The 18,643-nt window shown below is 47.7% G+C and overlaps 1 protein-coding gene across 2 annotated transcripts in view; it reads left to right on the forward strand.

Moving 5' to 3' along the window:
- The window catches only part of OCA2 (OCA2 melanosomal transmembrane protein), a 333,377-nt gene that overhangs the window by 128,030 nt on the left and 186,704 nt on the right, over positions 1-18,643 (forward strand). For both annotated transcript variants that reach the window (XM_050796132.1, XM_050796134.1), the window contains exons 15-17: positions 1,983-2,130; positions 4,501-4,558; positions 7,941-8,049. In XM_050796132.1, the coding sequence (XP_050652089.1) occupies positions 1,983-2,130; positions 4,501-4,558; positions 7,941-8,049 (315 nt within the window). The remainder of the gene's footprint in view (positions 1-1,982; positions 2,131-4,500; positions 4,559-7,940; positions 8,050-18,643) is intronic.

Below are 18,643 nucleotides of genomic sequence, written 5' to 3' on the forward strand. Positions count from 1 at the left end.
TGAGGTGGCTGAGGCTCCCCTGGAGAGTAAGCACCTGCAGTCGTTGCATAGGGACTGGAAGGCCAGCTCCACCAACACAGCCTTGGTTCCCAGGCTCTGCTTCTCCAACATAAAGGCGTGGAGAGACTTCCAGCCTGCACCCAGCAGCTGGCACCAGAGATGAACCATGCAGAGGTGTGAGCCTTTTAAAGCTGACGAGCCGCTTCAGAAAGTGGCCCTTCATGGCGATGCCTTTAGAGAACGGCTGGAGAGTCTCTGGTACTTTACGGACGGGGTTTTAGCAACGTTTAGAGCACTGGGTGAAATACTAGCTCTGTCTGAACTCACACTGGAGACCTTCCACAGATGGTGTTTTGTGTTCAGTGTTTCAGAGAGTGAGTTCATTAGTTTTTTCCTTCACTTCCTCTTCCCCTTTCTTTTTATGTTATCATAGCCTCATAGGTGGTTTAACGAAGTGTGAGACTTTTCAAGAGGAAATGATGGATCTGTTTCTCTGAAGAGGCCTGTGAATTATACCCAAGTTCCTTTTATTTTAGTAAAGCTACAAAGCATCGATATGTGCTGAATGAAAACATATTATGTATCTTAGTTCTAAAGGTTTCATCTTGGTAGGGCTGAAGCTTTAGAGAAAGCCGTGTGCTAACTGGAATAGTCTGGTGCTCCCAGGCTCTGCGCGTTCTCTCTGAGTCTCCGCATGCTTCGTTTCCAGACTGCCTCCCTCTGCCTAACTCGTCTTTGTTGTTGCAGTAGGTCTGCCACGCCGTGGGTGAGGAGCACTCGCGTCCTGAGCAGAAGGGGCTGAAAGGTGGCATTTTCGCTTTCCACTGAACCCACCGTGTCCGTGCTGCTTCCCGGGTCTTTGGGTGATCGCCTTGAATCTGCCCCGAGCTGCTCTTCCGGTGCCCCAGCGCTTGCTTGAAAGGCTTTGTCTTTTCGTCTTTAATTCGTGTGATAGGTAGTGTGGGGCATTGCACGTAAGGGGTGGTTCATGAAAATATTGTGCTTTCTTATAGTCTTTTAATGGATATTTCAAGAAACATGTCATGTTTTTAACAGTAAAATACAGGTTAAATGTAGGTTTTCATGAAATATTTGAATATCTTTTTTTTTTTTTTTGAGACAGAGTCTCGCTCTGTCGCCCAGGCTGGAGTGCAGTGGCTGGATCTCAGCTCACTGCAAGCTCCGCCTCCTGGGTTCCCACCATTCTCCTGCCTCAGCCTCCCGAGTAGCTGGGACTACAGGCGCCCGCCACCTCGCCTGGCTAGTTTTTTTTTTTTTGTATTTTTTAGTAGAGACAGGGTTTCACCGTGTTAGCCAGGATGAAATATTTGAATATCTTAAGATGCCATGAATTGACACATCATTTCTCTCTACTCTTCTCTATCAGAAGGTGTCTGAATTCAGTGATGGGTGAAAATTCTGCTCGTTCTGTAGATTTCAGCATTTCCTCAGGTCGTCTACCTCTCTCGCCTGTGTTAGAGGCTCAGTGGGGCCTGGTTGGAGGGCGCCCCCCTGTCTTCTTCTGCCGCTTACCAGATGCCCTGCTGGGAGCCCTGAGCACCTTCTCCTGAGAATTACACTTGTGTTTTCAGTTGTCACTAGATCTGCTCCTGAAACCCCCTCAAAGATTAGGCAATGTCTAGATTTTGGCTGGAAGCAGATCCGAAATATTTCCTGCAAGAAGGGGAAAAGGTTGTTGGGCGCTAGCTTTGATGTGTTTGTTCAAGAAAGGAATTTATTCTTCACGGAAAGGGTTGAAATGGCCTTACTTCGCTTTTGTGATAATTTTTACATGTCAGCTTTGTCATCTGGGCTGCATGGCAATAGCTCGGGTGCTGAGAAGCTCTGGGTGACCCTGGGCTACCTGCACGTCTCGAGTGTGTGTCTGCTCCGTCAGGCCTCGGCTGTGTGGGGAGCAGAGGAGGGTGTTGCTGATGTCTGAGGTCGTGGGAGACTCAAGTTTCCCTTTTCTTTCTCTGCAGAACTGAAGCACGAGATTCACGTCTGGCGCCTGACCGCTCAGCGCATCAGCCCGGCCAGCCGCGAGGAGACTGCCGTGCGCCGCCTGCTGCTGGGGAAGGTGTTGGCCCTGGAGCACCTGCTCGCCCGGAGGCTGCACACCTTCCACAGGTACGGGGCGGGGTGCTGCTCAGACTGTGCCGGTGTGCAGCAGAACGTTCCATGGCACTACAAAACAGCGACACTAGCTGTATACTAATATGTGATTTTTAGGTGACACACACTGTGCTAAGTGCATTTTATCTAACCCTCACTGAGCTCTGCAGGGGGTACACAGCTGAGTTTAAGGACAAAAACAAAACAAAACAAAATGAAACACAAAACCAGAGGCTCAGAGTTTGAGCAGCGTGCCCAGGGTTGTGCAGCTTGGAAGGAGTGGCGGCTGGGGATGGAGCTCACAGTCTCAACCGCTGGGCTGTCCCATCTCTCCACATGGTAATTGTTGCATGACAAAAACAAAAAACCATTAACGCAAAGACTAATCGGACAAAATATTCTGCCAGTAGTTGATTTTCAGGCACCCGAAAGACTATGAAAGCCCCACTCAATTTGTTTCCTGGCATTTGTTGTTAATCGAAGCTGGGACTTAAAGGGTAACCATGAATTGGTGTTTTTTCTCCTTGCTGTGACATGGTGCTGAGTTCCAAGCAGTCTTTGTTCTGGAAGCTCAGACAGAAGAAGCAGGAGCCTGGTGACCCCCCAAGGGATGCCGAAGCGGAAGCGTCCCCACAGCTGAGCTACGAGTGGGTGGAGGTGTCCATCTAGGCAAAGGGAAATGTGAACCCTTATGAACAAAGTCTAGAATGGTCTTGCATGTTGCCATTTGCTGAGCCCTGAGGGGTCGCCCTGCATGGGTGTCTCAGGGTCTGGCTGTTGGTGGGAGGATTCCCAGGCATTCCCACGGAGTCCCACACAATCCCGGGAGGAAGTGCTGGCTCTGTGGCATTGGCTCCATCCCCGGCCCAGGACCCACCTCGCCCAGCAGTGCTGGAGCAGCAGGACCAGTGTCCTCAGGCCACAGGGAGGCTCTGAGTTGCAGGCTGGGGAAAAAATGACCACCTTTGGGAGCAGGCGCAGATCTTAGAGGAAGACGCTTTATAAATTAGAGGTAGAGTAAATTGTCCTGGTGTTGGGTGTTAAAGACACACTTAGTGCATCTCAGGTTACAAACATGAGCAAACGTGGGCTCCGAGGCTCACCACGTTCCCATCAGCTCATCTGGTGTCAGTCACACATGGGGAAACTGAGACCTGGGGAGGGCGTGGCTTCCCAAGGCCACACAGTTGCTGAGAAGCAGATTACCATGAAGGTGTCCTAAGGCAAGGTTGGGCTCTGCAGGTTTTATTTTTTTATTTTTTTGAGACAGAGTTTAGCTCTTCTTGACCAGGCTGGAGTGCAGTGGCATGATCTCGGCTCACCGCAGCCTCTGCCTCCTTTACCTCCTGGGTTCAAGCAATTCTCCTGCCTCAGCCTCCCAAGTAGCTGGGATTACAGGCAGGTGCCAACCCGCCTGGCTGATTTTGTGTTTTTAGTAGAGACGGGGTTTCTCCACGTTGGTCAGGCTGGTCTCAAACTCCCAACCTCAGGTGATCTGCCTGCCTTGGCCTCCCAAAGTACTGGGATTATGGGTGTGAGTCACCATGCCCCCCTGCAGCTCTTATTTTTACATTTTCTTTTTAAAAATTGTCCTCAGAATCATTCGACTGTGTTTGCTGTGATTCTTTGCGGCCCAGACCGGCTGTGAGGTCAGCCTCCTTTGATAATAAAACTGCATTCTTCATTGTGCAGCCCCTTTTCCCTAATTGGTGAAGGAGGAAGTCAGCCAGGAGGGCGGGCTGAGTCAGAAACATGGAAAAGGAGAGGCAAGTGGGAGCCACTAAAGGGGCTGAAACAGGCGGGAGGAGACCACCCCAGCAGGAGCCGCACAGACAGAAAAGCCTTCAAAGCCGATCTTCCCCAACCGCTGACCTCAAGCGATCCTTCCCCCTCGGCCTCCCAAAGTCCTCGGATTTCAGGCGTAGAAGTGATCACTGATTGATGAAAATCAACGTTAAAGCAAGTGACATTTCTTTTACCATGTTTTTCTTTAGTTGGTTGTAAGAGTTGTACAGGTTCAGTGTCCTCATCTTGGAAACAAAGAGATTCGGGAACGTAGAAGTGCACGTAAAGAGGAAAATAAAGAGGCTGACGGTCGCTGCCTTTGTCCGTGTGCTGATGTGGGGTTTTCATGAAGTGTCCCGTGCGCAAGCTGTCCCACACACCTCCTCACACACACTTCTTTCGTCATTCAGGCCATTATATACATATATTTTTTTTGGGAAAAGATAGAGTGAGCGCCCTTTCCAGCCAACCAGTGAAGCCCACTGACCCCCCATGACTAGTCCTACCAGGCCATGTCGCAGACGGCGTCCAGGGACGAAGTGCTGGGGCTGCTGCTCCACGTGACCAGGGAAGTAACGAGTCTCTTCTTTTCTCTTTCAGACAGATCTCACAGGAGGACAAAAATTGGGAGACCAATATCCAGGAACTCCAGAAAAAGGTACGCAGCTTTCTTTTCTCAGGGATTTCTGATTCGGTTCTCCAAGAAGAGAGTGAGCAATGCCTTTCCTTTCCCTCACATGACTGAACGCTGTTTCTCTTTTTATTTCTGTGGTCGTACACAAGACATTGCAATTTATATGTTTGAGTGAATGGGGAGAAATGTTTTCCGGAGACAGCAGGCTGATCTTGTCAGGACGTGGAAAGCGAGCGTCTTCGTAGGGCCTTTCCCTTTCCCTGCGCGTTGCGGGGCCTGCCCTCTGAGCGGGTGTCCCTGACCACCAGCCCTCTCCTGGCCCCGAAGGGCAGGCCCGAGTTCACACTTTGAGGGGACGGCGAGGCGTGCTGCGTGAAGTGGAGCAGCTTTAGGGACGGACATAGGATGCGTGAGTGTCCTGCCGACGGCTCCGACTTCTTGGGGCAGAGCTTTGTTTTTTTTTTTTTTTTTGGCTCTTTCTCAGCCCATTTATGAGCACAGAGGGCCCCTACCCAGTCGAGAGAGCTCTGCTGGGAGTCATCTGCATCTCGGTGACGTTTCAGATCTGTGTGGTTTATCTTCTAGGGAGAGACTGAACACCCGCTCTAATTGTGACGGGCACACTCTACGTGCGAGTCAGGTGTTTCCTAACGGGGCTTCAGCACACCTCACGTCTCTCGTGTCTATTTTCCATAAAGATGTTGGATGCGATCTGATGAGGTGCCTCAGTGCCTTCACACTCTGTCCTATGTAGACGGTCAGGGTTAGAAAAGAAAGGTGTAGCCGTGATATTCTCGCAGGCCCCAAGTTCATACAGATTGTGCCTGCTTTGCTAGATTGTGGTGTTTTAGTCGTGAGCTGGAGAAGAACCGTGTGCCTCTCTGTGCACCTGCACGAGGACTACGGTGAGATGAAATGGAGAGGGAAGCCTTGGCAGCATCCCTGTATCACATCTAAGAATTCTGACAGAAGCGACCCTAGGGGGTGGTGTGTGTACGTGCCGTGGAATACTACTCAGCCATAGAAAGGAATGAAATAATGGCATTCACAGCAACCTGGATGGACTTGGAGACCAGTGAAGTAACTCCGGAATGGAAAACCAAACATCGTATGTTCTCACTTATAAGTGGGAGCCAAGCTACAAGGACACAAAGGCATGAGAATGATATGATAGACTTTGGGTACTTGGGGGGAGGGTGGGAGTGGGGCGAGGGATAAAAGACTACACATTGGGTACTGCGTACACTGCTCAGGCGATGGGAGCACCAAAAATCTCAGAAATCAACACTAAAGAACTTATCCATATAATCAAACACCACCTGTCTTCCCAAAACCTATTGAAATAAAAAAAAAAAGAAAAAAGAAATGACCTCAGGTATCTAGAAGGAGCGAATGTGAATGCCGCCCGAAAACTCTCCACTTCCGTGAGCTGCAGGATGCTGGAATGCTCTTGGACCTGCCCACTCCTCCACCTCCGATCTTCGCACTGGCCGTGGCAATAGCCGCTTTCTGTGGTTGCTGCAACCTCAGGGAAGGTTTGCAGTGCCTCCCTTCAAAGCCTGGTGAGAACCCACATCACTCTCCTCTGTGCATTTCAAATCCTTTTCCTGCCATGCTCCTGTGATCCTGATTGTTCAGCACAGAATCATGCAGGAACATCAGCCTTCCCCAGAGGGGTGACGGGGAGGATGAGAAGGGGCTGGCCGAGCCATGAGCCTTTGCAGTGGGCAGAGAGGGGCAGATGCTCACCAGTGGCCTCACTGCACATGGTGGAGGGGCTGTGTCAGAGCTGTTGTGACACGGAGGGGCTTACATGTGTTTCTGATGGCAGCAGCTTTACCTATGTGACCAGAGGAAGCAAGAGAGAAAATCTCTCTGTAGTTCTAGCTCTACCTCTGTGTGTCTATATCTACATGTCTGTATCTGTCCAAATCCAGATAGCTGTAGATTGCTGTGATGACAGATGTCTAGATCCACCTGCATCTACAAAGCTACAGATGTCAACACCCGTCATCATTGCTGTCTGCATCTATCCACCTAGACAGACTAGACAGATGGGTGGACAGGTGTGCTGGTGGGTAGACAGATGGGCGGACAGGTGTGCTGGTGGGTAGACAGATGGGCGGACAGGTGTGCTGGTGGGTAGACAGATGGACGGACAGGTGTGCTGGTGGGTAGACAGATGGGCGGACTGGTGTGCTGGTGGGTAGACAGATGGGCGGACAGGTGTGCTGGTGGGTAGACAGATGGGCGGACAGGTGTGCTGGTGGGTAGACAGATGGGCGGACAGGTGTGCTGGTGGGTAGACAGATGGGCGGACAGGTGTGCTGGTGGGTAGACAGATGGGTGGACAGGTGTGCTGGTGGGTAGACAGATGGGTGGACAGGTGTGCTGGTGGGACCAGACTCAAGAAAGGATCTGATGCTTGCCAGGCGTGGTGGCTCACACCTGTAATCTCAGCGCTTTGGGAGGCAGAGGTGGGAGCATTGCTTGAGCCCAGGAGTTCAAGACCAGCCTGGGAAACGTGGTGAAACCCTGTCTCTACTAAAAATACAAAAACTAGCTGGGCATGGTGGTGCACACCTGTAGTCCCAGCTACTTGGGAGGCAGGCTGAGGTAGGAGGATCACCTGAGCCTGGGAGGCGGAGGTTGCGTTGAGCCGAGACTGTGCCACTGCACTCCAGCCTGGGTGACAGAGCCAGACTCTGTCTCCACGGAGACCTGGTTGACAGGGCAGGCCAACCAGGTGCCCATCTGTGCATGCTTCCCTGCCCTGGCCCCCTGCAGCCGTGGCCTGTGGGGCACAGTACCCTTGAGGCCTCACAGGGAGAGCCCTGTCTTGTGCTGACTCCCAGGTTGATGGAGGCCTTGCAGAGGATGAGATGCCTCAGGGCCTGCCCTTCCCCTGTGACTGGGCGGATTCCCGTGGGTGTCATCCCAGCGCTGAGTGCACCACCTGCGTTCCAAGGGCCTCGTGCATGTCATGTCAAGAGCATGGCCAGAGCCTTATCTGGGAGTCACAGTTCCGTGAGAAGGCTCAGCCTCATTGCCCTGCCTGTATGCTTGGCATGGTAGGGAAAGGAACAGTGAAGACGGCGCTGCCACCACAGGTGCCTGTAGAAATGCCCCGTCATCCTCTGATACCTGCTGGCCAGGTGTTTCATAACAGGGCTGTACTACTCTTGACATCTGCTGTGTCTATCTTTCATAAAGATTTTGAATGCAGTAATCCTGAATCTGTACGGTTTTCCTTGTAACACAGTACTTTGTCATTTTCTTTCAAGTTTGAGAGGTCACATTTTTCATCATCGTGCAATCTGTCATGATTCCAGTTGCGTAGGTTATGACACCCTGCAGGAGTCAGAACGTTGTGCAGAGACAGTGAGCTGTGGTTTCTCTCTTACAGCATAGGATATCCGACGGGATCCTGCTCGCCAAATGCCTGACCGTGTTGGGATTTGTTATCTTCATGTTTTTCCTCAATTCGTTTGTCCCTGGCATTCATCTTGATCTTGGTGAGTCTAATTTAGCTTTTGTTCATAGGCTTTGTCACGTTCTGGATGGGAAGGTTTCAGAGTCTGTTCCCAGACACTGACTTCACCCACGGGCAGCTGGGCTGGTGGGAGGCCAGAGAGGTTTGAGATGGAGGGTGGGCAGCCGGCCCTGGGAAGAAGGCGCCTTTCCTTTTGGTTTCCTGGGCAGGAGGGAGGGAGAGAGAGATGCATCTCCAGCCCCTTAGACTCTGTGCCATGGGTCCTCGGCCCCTCCAGGGATGCCCATGAGGAGGAATGTAGAGTGGGCACTGTCCTGTCTATTGTAGTTAATTACCACATCTGTACATGGTTCCCAGAAGAGACAGGAGCCACATGGGCAAGGCCAGCGCTGCCCTCTGTGCCGCCTGCCGTGCCAGTTAGGTGACAGCCTGTTCAGGAGTTCGGGAGAGCCCTGGCGAGTGGTCAGCACTCTGCAGGGCCCACTTGCCTCGACTGAGGGTGCATCTGGCCCATGAAACTGTTCTCCCACCAGCCACTGTTGGTTTCTCTTCTCCCACTTTCACCACACCCATGGCTCTCAGACCTCTCCACTTTCTCTAGCCTGTGTCATGGCCAGGACCTGTCCCCACCTGAGATGTGGCTCCCTCAGGGGGAGCTCACCACAGAGCTTGTCAACCCCTGGCCTCCTCCACCCTCCATAAACGTTCTCCATTCTCCTAGGCGTTTGTCAATTTCACAGTTATCTCCATTGGTGTCCTTATTGAAAACAAAACAAAACCCACCCACATGAAAGTGTAGGTTTATAAGAAGCATAAATTTGAGGTGGGGTCATAGTCTTTTCTTTTACCAAAGCTTTACCCATAGTTTTCCTTCAAAAGTGAATTCTGCTAAGATGGTTAAAATATCCAACTTTTATCTTATTTTGTATAAAACCTTGATTCACTGTGAAATTTGAGGAGTGCAGCTGCCATAGAAAGCGAAGCCTCTTAATTGTGTAAAATAGATGGATAATGCCGCAAGCTTCAGTGATTCGCACCACATCATTGCTTCTGGGGTTCCTGGAAACCATCAGAAATTCATGGGCCAGAAGTTGATTTTCCTTTTCTCTTATGTAAAAAAGCCACATTTCTAGATTCTCATACAACACATGATGTACGTGCTTTTGACTGGAGGTCCAGCTTTATGTTATGTATTCACAGCCCCTCAATTTCTTTCCCTTGATAATTTCAAATCCGACTTGCCAGGTGTCCTGGGCTGGTTCAAGCTGGCAGGTATTATATATCCACACCTGAGAGCCGGTCTGCTTAGAATCCTGATGAGGTAATGATCCAAAGCTGGAGTGGTAACGGTACTGTGAATTTCAGTTGTATTTGGTGGACTACATCTAGAAATTGCTGCAGTGTAATTATTTTTCATTACACCTCAGGCCGAATGTAATTTTAACATTAGAAACCTAATGACTAAAAGAATGTTAGGTAGTCACCACTGGTAATTAAACACATTTAAAAAACTAGTGTTTTGTGGGCAGAGAGGTTCCATTAGGTGTTCACAGATAATTTTGCTCCTTATTTGAGAGTCTACTTTAGAAGAACATAGCAGGCATTTTAAAAACTAAAAAGATACAAGAGCTTGCATTCAATTTTATTAACATTTGGCAACAGTCCTTGTATAAAAAACAATAATACGTAAAGTCACATCTTTAACTATATGGACTTTAAAAATCTTGGTTACTATGAAACTTTTAGCCGGGAAGTCTACATTTTTTACAAAATGTCTCATCTCCTTTTGTGTGGTTGTTACATCTGTGGATGATGGTCATGTTTATTTTCTGCTTTTAAATCCTGTTTTGTTTTTAGTTGGGGTTTGCGTTCAGGTGATTTTATCTGGGGATCCAGATATTTGCATATTCATCAAGATAAGTTAGGTTGACTAGGAGAAGAGTTTGATTGGCATATATTTTAATGGAATACAGTTTCCTTAGAGTGATAAGAACTTTTCTGATAGAACGGGGGCAAAATGGACACAAGATCTTCCCAGGGCTTCAGCCAGTAGCAACGTGATCATTTATCTTTGGCGAAGTTCTGTTTTCTTTTTAATTTTTTTACATGTAACAGTGTATTTTAAAAATATTTTTGAGACAGAGTCTCACTCTGTTGCTCAGGCTGGAGTGCAGTGGTGCAATCTCAGCTCAGTGCAGGCTCTGCCTCCTGGGCTCAAGCAATTCTCGTGCCTCAGCCTCCAAAGTAGCTGGGATTACGGGAATGCGCCACCACCCCCGGCTAATTTTTGTAGTTTTAGTAGAGCTGGAGTTTCACTGTGTTGGCCAGACGGATCTCAAACTGCTGACCTCAGGTGATCCTCCCACCTCAGCCTCCCAAAGTGCTGGGATTATAGGCATGAGCCACTACGCTTGGCCAGGAGTTCTGTTTTCAGTGTGTCCTGCTGTGTAAGTTGGACCTTGTTCAATGTGATGTCATATAACATGAAGTGACGTCATATCACACGATGTGCATGATGTAACACATGACATCATCTAATACAGTACACACACTGTCCACTACGTGACATAACACAGTGTAATTGCATATAACACAGGGTGCTGTCATGAAAAAATAACACGTTATGAAACAAAATGTGACATCAGATAACATTCCTTCATTTAGGAATCCTAAACTAGACACAGCATTGACTCTTTCTCTTTGTTTTTTTTTTTTTTTAATTATCATAGAGCAAAACTGACTTTTCCTTTGGATGTAGCTTTCTATGGATTTTAACACATAAGTAGATTTATGTAACTGCCACTGCAGTCAGAGTACAGGACAGCTCTGTTACAGACCTTTCTCAGCTGTTCTTTCGTGGCCACCCTCCCCCGGTCCTGGCAAGGACTGATCTTGTCTCCATCCCTATGGTCTTGTGTTTTTGGGGCTGTCGTATACACAGAATCGGATCGTACGCCACCGTTCGAGACTGGCTTGTCTCACACAGCGTAATGCCTCTGTGGTGCACCCAAGTTACTCTGTGCATCAGTAGTTCATTGCATTTGGCTGGGCGTGGTGGCTCACGCCTGTAATCCCAGCACTTTGAAAGGCCAAGGAGGGTGGACTGCTTGAGCCCAGGAGTTCGAGACCAGCCTGGGCAACATGGCAGAATCCCGTCTCTACAAAAAATACAAAAATTAGCTGGGCGTGATAGTGTGTGCCTGTAGTCCCAGCTACTTGGGAGGCTGAGGCAGGAGGATTGCTTGAGCCTGGGAGGTGGAGGTTGCAGTGAGCTGAGATCCCACCACTGCACTCCAGCCTCAGTGACAGAGCCAGACCCTATTTCAGAAAAACAAAAACAAACCCAAAAAACTACTCTAGACACTTCTGAGTACATGGTTTTCTGTGAACTTCGGTTTTTATTCTCTGGGTTGATTTCCTTCTCTAGAGTGGCACTGCTGTGTCATACGGTGGGTGTGGATTTTATTTTAAAAGAAACTGCCACCCCGTTTTCTAGTGAGGCCAACCCCTTTGCGTTCCCACAGCATGTATGGGAGTTCCAGCTGCCTCGCACCCTGACTAGCACATGGAACAGTGAGAATCCCCCTGGAGTTCCACAGCACCTTCTGCAAACCGTAAATACATTCTCTTGATTTCTTTCCTCCTCTGTCTTCTGACCTCCCCCTTCCCAGCTAGACTCAAGGACCTGGTCCGTGTGCCTGCATTTCCCCTTCCTGGTGCCTGGTGCTAATGCCTGGTTCATTAATAGAAGCAAGGTGTAGGTTTAAAGGATTTTCGAACAAACTTCTTGTTACTGCTCGCAGATTCCAACTTAACTATTGTGGGAATTTCCTATGTGGCTGACCCAGTCAGGGGCACAGCCTGAGGCAAAGGCTCACATGTGTGTTCTTCATCCAGGAGCTTCATCCCAGGGAAGAGGAGTGAGGGATGGGGGCCGGGCAGTGAGGAGAGCCAGCGCAGGCACCACTGCCCCAGCGTGCTGGCCTTTGTGACAGGCCACTGGAGCTCCATCCTGCAGGGCTGTCTGAGTGGAGGTACCAAGTGCATCTCAGGGCTGTTTGTGGGGTTGAGTAGAGCAGGAAGGAATGTTTACTGGCTGATGCGCATGGCCCATTGGTCTCAGCTCCTTCCCGTGGGATGCCAGAGTGCATGTGTCCAGCTGCATGAGCCGAGGCCGTGCGACCACACCCACAGGGCGGCCCAGGCGGAGAAGGCATCAGGGCATGGGCTCCAGGGCAGGCCTTCTGGGTGCATCTGTGTGAGGGTGGTCAGGCCACGTGGAGCTGGCTGTGGTGACAGGAGAGCCCTGAGGGACCCAGGGGTGTGCAAGAGGTGGCACAATGGCAAAGAAGGGTGAGCAAGGGCCGGGGTCACAGTTCACACCCATCCGGCAAAGAGGTGGCTTCCGACGTGCAGGGACCATCACCTCACAGCACGCAGGACCGAGCCCAGCCTGGGCGCCGGCTCCGCCGCGGTCTGCAGTCCCTGCGTGAGGCCCTTGGTGCCAGATGGTTTCGTGGGGGCCAAGGGAGACTTTCCCCCTTGGGGCCTCTTGAGTTTCGCTGAAAAAACAACTAACAGCAGGCAGAGTAATAGGAGAAAAGGCGCACACATTTATTTAACGTGCGTACACAAGAATCTTCAGAATGAAGACCCAGAGATACAGGAGACATTGACCATGTTAATATTTAGGTTCAACCAAGTGTGGAGAGCCGGGTAGAAATGGGATTGGAGAAAAAGGGGTATGACTGGGTGCTGATAGACTGCGTGGGAACCCCAGCAGGGCCTGTCTGTCCAGAATCTTGCTGGCCTGTCTGAGCAGCACTCCTTCTTTCTGGGTGTGGGGCAGGCCCCTCTCTGGAATGGGGTCGTAGGACCTACGGTCAAACAAGGCAGGCCAGACCGTTTCTTCATGGCCGGTTTTCACACAGAAAGGCGGGGGGATACAATGAGAATAACACTTTAGGTTTTATGGCTGGCTTTGGAGAAAAGAGTTCTGGTTTCTATGACCTGCCTTGGGAAAGAGGGATTCTAGTTTCTTTGGCAGCCTCGGGGGAGAATGGGACTGAGAGATGGGCAGGCAGGAGGAGGGCAGAGAAAACTTTCTTCTGATGAAACAAAAACTTCAGCTGAATTAAATTTAAAGGAGTTTAATTGAACAATGAATGATTTGCAAATCGGACAGCCCCCAGAATCACAGCAGATTTACTGTGGAAACTGCTCATCAAGGCTCTAATGAGACTAACAAGTCTAAGAGACTCCAGGGGTGCCTTTGGTCAGAACAAACTTATAGACAAAAAAGGTAAAATGACGTACGGGAGTCAGAAGTGAGGTACAGAAACAGTGAGATTGGTTACAGCCCGGCGGTTGCCTTATTTGAACACAGTTTGAACATTCAGCAGCCTATGAGTGGTTGAAGTATGGCTGTGGGGACTGGCCGACACTCGGCCATTGTTAGAGATGCATACTGTTAAGATAGGCTTTCACTTTGTCTAACTGTTAAGCTAGGTTACGGTTCATCACAAGGACTCAAATACAGAAGCCCAGAGTCCTTCTCAGGCCATCGTTAACTTGCTTTAACGCTTCCGAGACCTTCATTTTGGGGTATTGCTTTCTGAGCCCCAGAAGTTTCAAAATTCAGATTTCTTTGTGGTTTTAGAAAGATAATTCAGTGAGCATACTGAATTTTGGATATGATGTAACACACTCTGAGAGGTTCAGGGCCGCACCCTGTCATCCGAGCATGATTTCTGCAGCGAAACACAATTATTTACACAAAATGGGACAAATAAAGACTGCAAACAACCTCATTCCTATTCAAGTCAGGAGTTTTTGAATTTTTTACATCAAAACATATAGAAAAAGTTTGCTTTTCTGAAATTAGGGCTTCAAGATTGTGGATAACTGATTATGAACCTATGAAAAGAATCAGCAAGGCAGGCTTGAAAATGTTATCTTTGGCCTTAAAATTTAGAGCCTTGATGAGCAGTTTCCTAGGCCTCCTCCTTTGATAATTAGTTCAGAATGTACCCCAGATTCTCTCATGATGTGTTTGATTAGATTTCAGTTCTGGAAAATTTTCCGTCATTATTCCCCTGATTATGGTTTTGAAATTGCTGGTCTTCTCCGTGTCCCTTGGTTTCCCTCTGGTGGAGCAGTTTTATTGTTGTCTTTGTGAAAGTATTTTTAGCTACAGATAAAGCAATCTATTGGCTCTGTCTTAAGCAAAATAGAGGATTATTAGAATAATAACAGGCCGACAGGCTCCAAGGGCACGGGGCCCCTCAGGGGCAGGCTCAGGAAGGAGGAAGGGTCCAGATGGAGGGCGCCCACCGCCCCGGCCTCTGCAGTGCTCTGTCCTCAGCCCCTCGCTTCTCTGCGACCGGTTAGTGCATCTTTTTTCTGCTCATGACAGAATAGTGGTTGCCTCACCAGTTTCCCAGTTTATAGGACTTCGATTTCAGCCACACCCAGAGAAAAGGCTATTTTGAATACCCAATTCCCAGGTGAAGAGGAGTCTGCTTGGCCTGGTTGGTTTCTTTCGTCTCCTGGCACAGGAAATTCTGAGCAGGCGGGCAGGAGCAAGTGGTGAGACGTGGCCTGGGGTGGCTGAGGCATACTTCTTAGAGGAGGTCGCTATGAGCTGGACAGACATTCCCAAGGCTTCCTGATAGATATTCTATGCACTCTAGTTTCTAGTGAGATTCATGTCAGCTAAGCCATTCATATATCCATCCTCTCACTCATTCATGCGTTTGTATGACACATGCAGGCAGTGGCCTCGGGGTTGGTTGGGGCTCGTGTGGTGAACATAAAAACCACATTGCTGCTCTCCTAGGTCGTCTTCTCTAGAGGGGAGATGGATCTGTATTTATTCTACCAGGGGCTCACGTAACTGTCCACAGGGTTCCTCTTGCCCGCCGCCCAAGGAGACCAGATTTATGGAGGCAGAGTTACTGCAGTAGGGACGGAGTTTTACCCATGTAGAGCTGGCTAAATGGAAGACTGGAGTTGTGTTATTACTGAAATCAGCCTCTCTGATTTGGAGGCTCGGGTTTTTCAAGGACAGTTTTGGGGAAGAATGGCAGGGAGGGTGGCTAGGCAGTAGGCGCCTGCTGCCAATCGGTCGAGGGTGTAAATCACAGGGGTGTGGGAAATGGTTCTTCTGCACGCAGAATCACTTCTGGGTAAGCCGCAGGAGCAGCTGGCCAGTCCAGATGGAGCCATCAGTCTCAGACATGCAGAAACCCTGAAAAGGTATCTCAAAAGGCCAGTCTCAGGCTCTACGATAGAGATGCTATCTGCAGGAGTAACTGGGGAAGTTGCATATCTTGTGACCTCCTGAATAATGGCTGGTAATCTTCTACGTCTACACTTTAGCAGAATTCAGTGTCTCCTATCCTCCTATCCGGGTGTTCTTTGATTAGCTTTACAAATGCAGTTGAGTTTTGGGGAAGGGCTCATATCATTTAAGCTATAAACTAAATGTCTGCCAAAGTTAGCTTGCCTTAAGCCCAAGAACAATTAAGGGCAGCTTGAAGGCTAAAGGCAAGAGGGGGGTTGGATAGATCAGATCTCCCTCACTGTCATAATTTTCTCACTGATACAATTTCTGCAAAGGTGGTTTCAGTCACATTAGGGGCAGCGAGGACCACACAGCTAATGTAAACACCAAGACCTTCAGAGCTCTGATGCAGAGACAGGCCAAGGGTACCAAATGGGAAAGCCCAAAATGATAATTTCCATAGCCAAGGTGTCCATGAAAAGAGTGAAACTCTGTAAATTATTTGAAGAGATCTATCCTGAGACAAAAATGAGTGACCACGGCCCGCGACACCACTCCAGGAGATCCTGAGAACGTGTACCCAAGGTGGTTGAGTTACAGCTTGATTTTGTACATGTTAGGGGGACAGAAGTTACAGGAAGACGTTCATCAGTACATGTAAGGTGTGTATTGGTTCAGTCCAGAAAGGCGTAACAACTCAAAGCAGGGGGCGGGGTCATAGGTGGATTCAAAGACTTTCTGATTGGCCATTGGTTGAAAGAGTTAAGTTATTATCTAAAGTCCCAGAATCAATAGAAAGAAGAGCCTGGGTCAAGATATGGGGTTGCAGAGACCAAGGGTTTTATCATGCAGATGAAGCCTCCAGGTGGCAGGTTTCAGAGCTCTTATCAGACCTAAAAAAATACCAGAGTCTTAGGGAAAGGATCTGGAAAGGGAAGGGGATTCTCCACAGAATACAGATTTTCCCCACAAAAGACAGCTTTGCAGGGCCATCTCCAAATGTGTCAAAGAAACGTATTTTGGGGTAAAACACTTGGATTTCTTTCAGGGCCTGCTGTCTGTCATGTGATGCTGTACCAGACTCAGGCTGGAATTTGGTCTCTCATTGGTATGCCTGTTCTATCAGTCTTAAGATCCCTGTTTTAATACGAATGCTGGTCAGTTGTGCCTGAATTCCAGAGGGAGGAGGGTACAGTGAGGCACAGCTGACCCCCTTCCCTCCCATCATATCCTGAACTAGTTTTTCGGATTTCTTTGAAATGTCCTTGGCTGAGAGGGGGTCCGTCAGTTGGTTGAGGGGCTTAGAAATTTGTTTTTGGTTTACAAAGTTACAGATGAGAGGCCTAATGAAATCCACAAAAGAAATGAGCAGCTCTTACTGGAAAGGCTATGGCATATTAGAAAAAATCCTTGATATATGTAAACTATTTAAGTCAGTTATTATATACAGCTTGTGTTAACCTGATAATAAAAATATTTAAATTCCTAGATGGCTCTATTCTAATTTTCATCAAATATTCATCTTAAATGAATGTAAATATCCAAGAAATTATTTCAGAATGATGATATAATGCAATATAAGGTAATGTAATATGATGTAATATAATATGGATCTTGGATTTATAAGTCAATTAGAATAATTAGCTTCTTTCCTTATTATCCTCACCATGGGTAAAATTACCACATTTCATCATAACACTGAAGAAGTGAAATCATGAGAGAGAGAATGACTCAGTTTTTTAAAAATGGAGATATAGAATTCATACAACATAAAATTTATCTTGCGAAATTATATCATTCAGTGTATTTTAGTATATTCACAAAGTTGTACAACCATGGCCAGTATCCAGTTCCAGAATACTTTCCTCATTCCCCAAATAATCTTGTATCCAAAAGTAGTCACTGACGCACTGTTTCCCCCTTTTCCCCAACCCCCAGACCCTGGAAACCACTAATCCTACTTTCTGTTTCTGGATTTGCCTATTCTGAACATCTCATTTAATGGAATCATTTAACATGTGGTCTTTTGCGTCCACCTTCTTTCACTTGGCATAACATTTTCAAGGTGTATCCGTGTTGCATCATGGATTAGTGCTGCATTTCATTTGGCTGTATGATATTCATATATATGTTTTATATTATACTATGTATATTATCTATGTAAATATGTCATATATCACATATATATAATAATATATAATATGTATCACAATTTACCATTTATTAGCTGATTGACCTAGGAGTGGAATTGCAAGGTCATATGCAACTCTCTGTTGAACTTTTAGAAACCCCGCTAATTGCTTTTCCAGAACAGTTGTACCTTTACTTTCCCGGTGGAAATGCATGAGCGTTCTGATTTCTCCACACTTTCACCAGCACTTGTTACTGTGTGTGTCCTTGATTCTGCTCATCATAGCAGGTGTGAAGTGGTACTTCATTATAGCTTTGATTTGCATTTCCTAGTGGTGAATGACATTGAGCCTCTTTTCTGTGCTTGTAGGCCATTTGTGAAATGCTCTTTTACTAAATAACACGTGAACTTGTTTTTTCCATCTGTTTGGAAATTTCAGCTGCGATGCACAGTAACGACAGCCTTCTCGCTCTGAAGGAGATTTGTTCCTGACTCTGGAGCATTTTTACCCATTTGAGTCTCCCTTCCTGAGCGTCATGTATACACTGTGAGATACGAGGATGAGGAAGGCCAATGTCCCTCCTCTAGTTGCTTAAAACCGGAGCCTTGCCAGGAGCCTAGTGAGGCATTTCATAGGGTTGGTCATGATTCTCCACATGCGGGGGTTCATGTTGGTTGTGGTCTCCTTTTATTAGCTCCAAAATGTTTTGACTAATGCAGCCAGTATCCTCCATTGAGTATCCACAGGTTAATGAATTTGGGGTAGAGCAAATTCATTTAATGACTGTTTCTCACTTCATTTTTCATTCCAAATGGCTTGGATCACAAAGGCCTGCGTATAACCGTAAGATTGCTGAGATTTTTAAAATGGTGGATAATTTTGATGGAGTACCACATTAGCTCTAAAACTGTGGATTTTTCAGAGATGTTAGTGGTCTCTATGTGAATAAAATTATCTGTGAGTTATGAGTGGGAGAGTAAGGTGTTAGACATGCATTCATCGAGAGAATTGTTAACCCTCTCACGTCGAATGGTTACTACTTACAGTTTTTTCATTGGTCATTACCCTTAACATTCTGCATTGTCTCAATATAAACATTTTTCTATGTAAATTATATTTCCCCCTTAGCATGAATAAGAAGGACAATCTTCATATTCACTATAGAAAACCAAATCTGGAGAAATCACAGCTACAGAATT

This window comes from Macaca thibetana, chromosome 7 (genome assembly GCF_024542745.1).
Source record: "Macaca thibetana thibetana isolate TM-01 chromosome 7, ASM2454274v1, whole genome shotgun sequence".
In the NCBI taxonomy this organism is placed as follows: Eukaryota; Metazoa; Chordata; class Mammalia; order Primates; family Cercopithecidae; genus Macaca; species Macaca thibetana.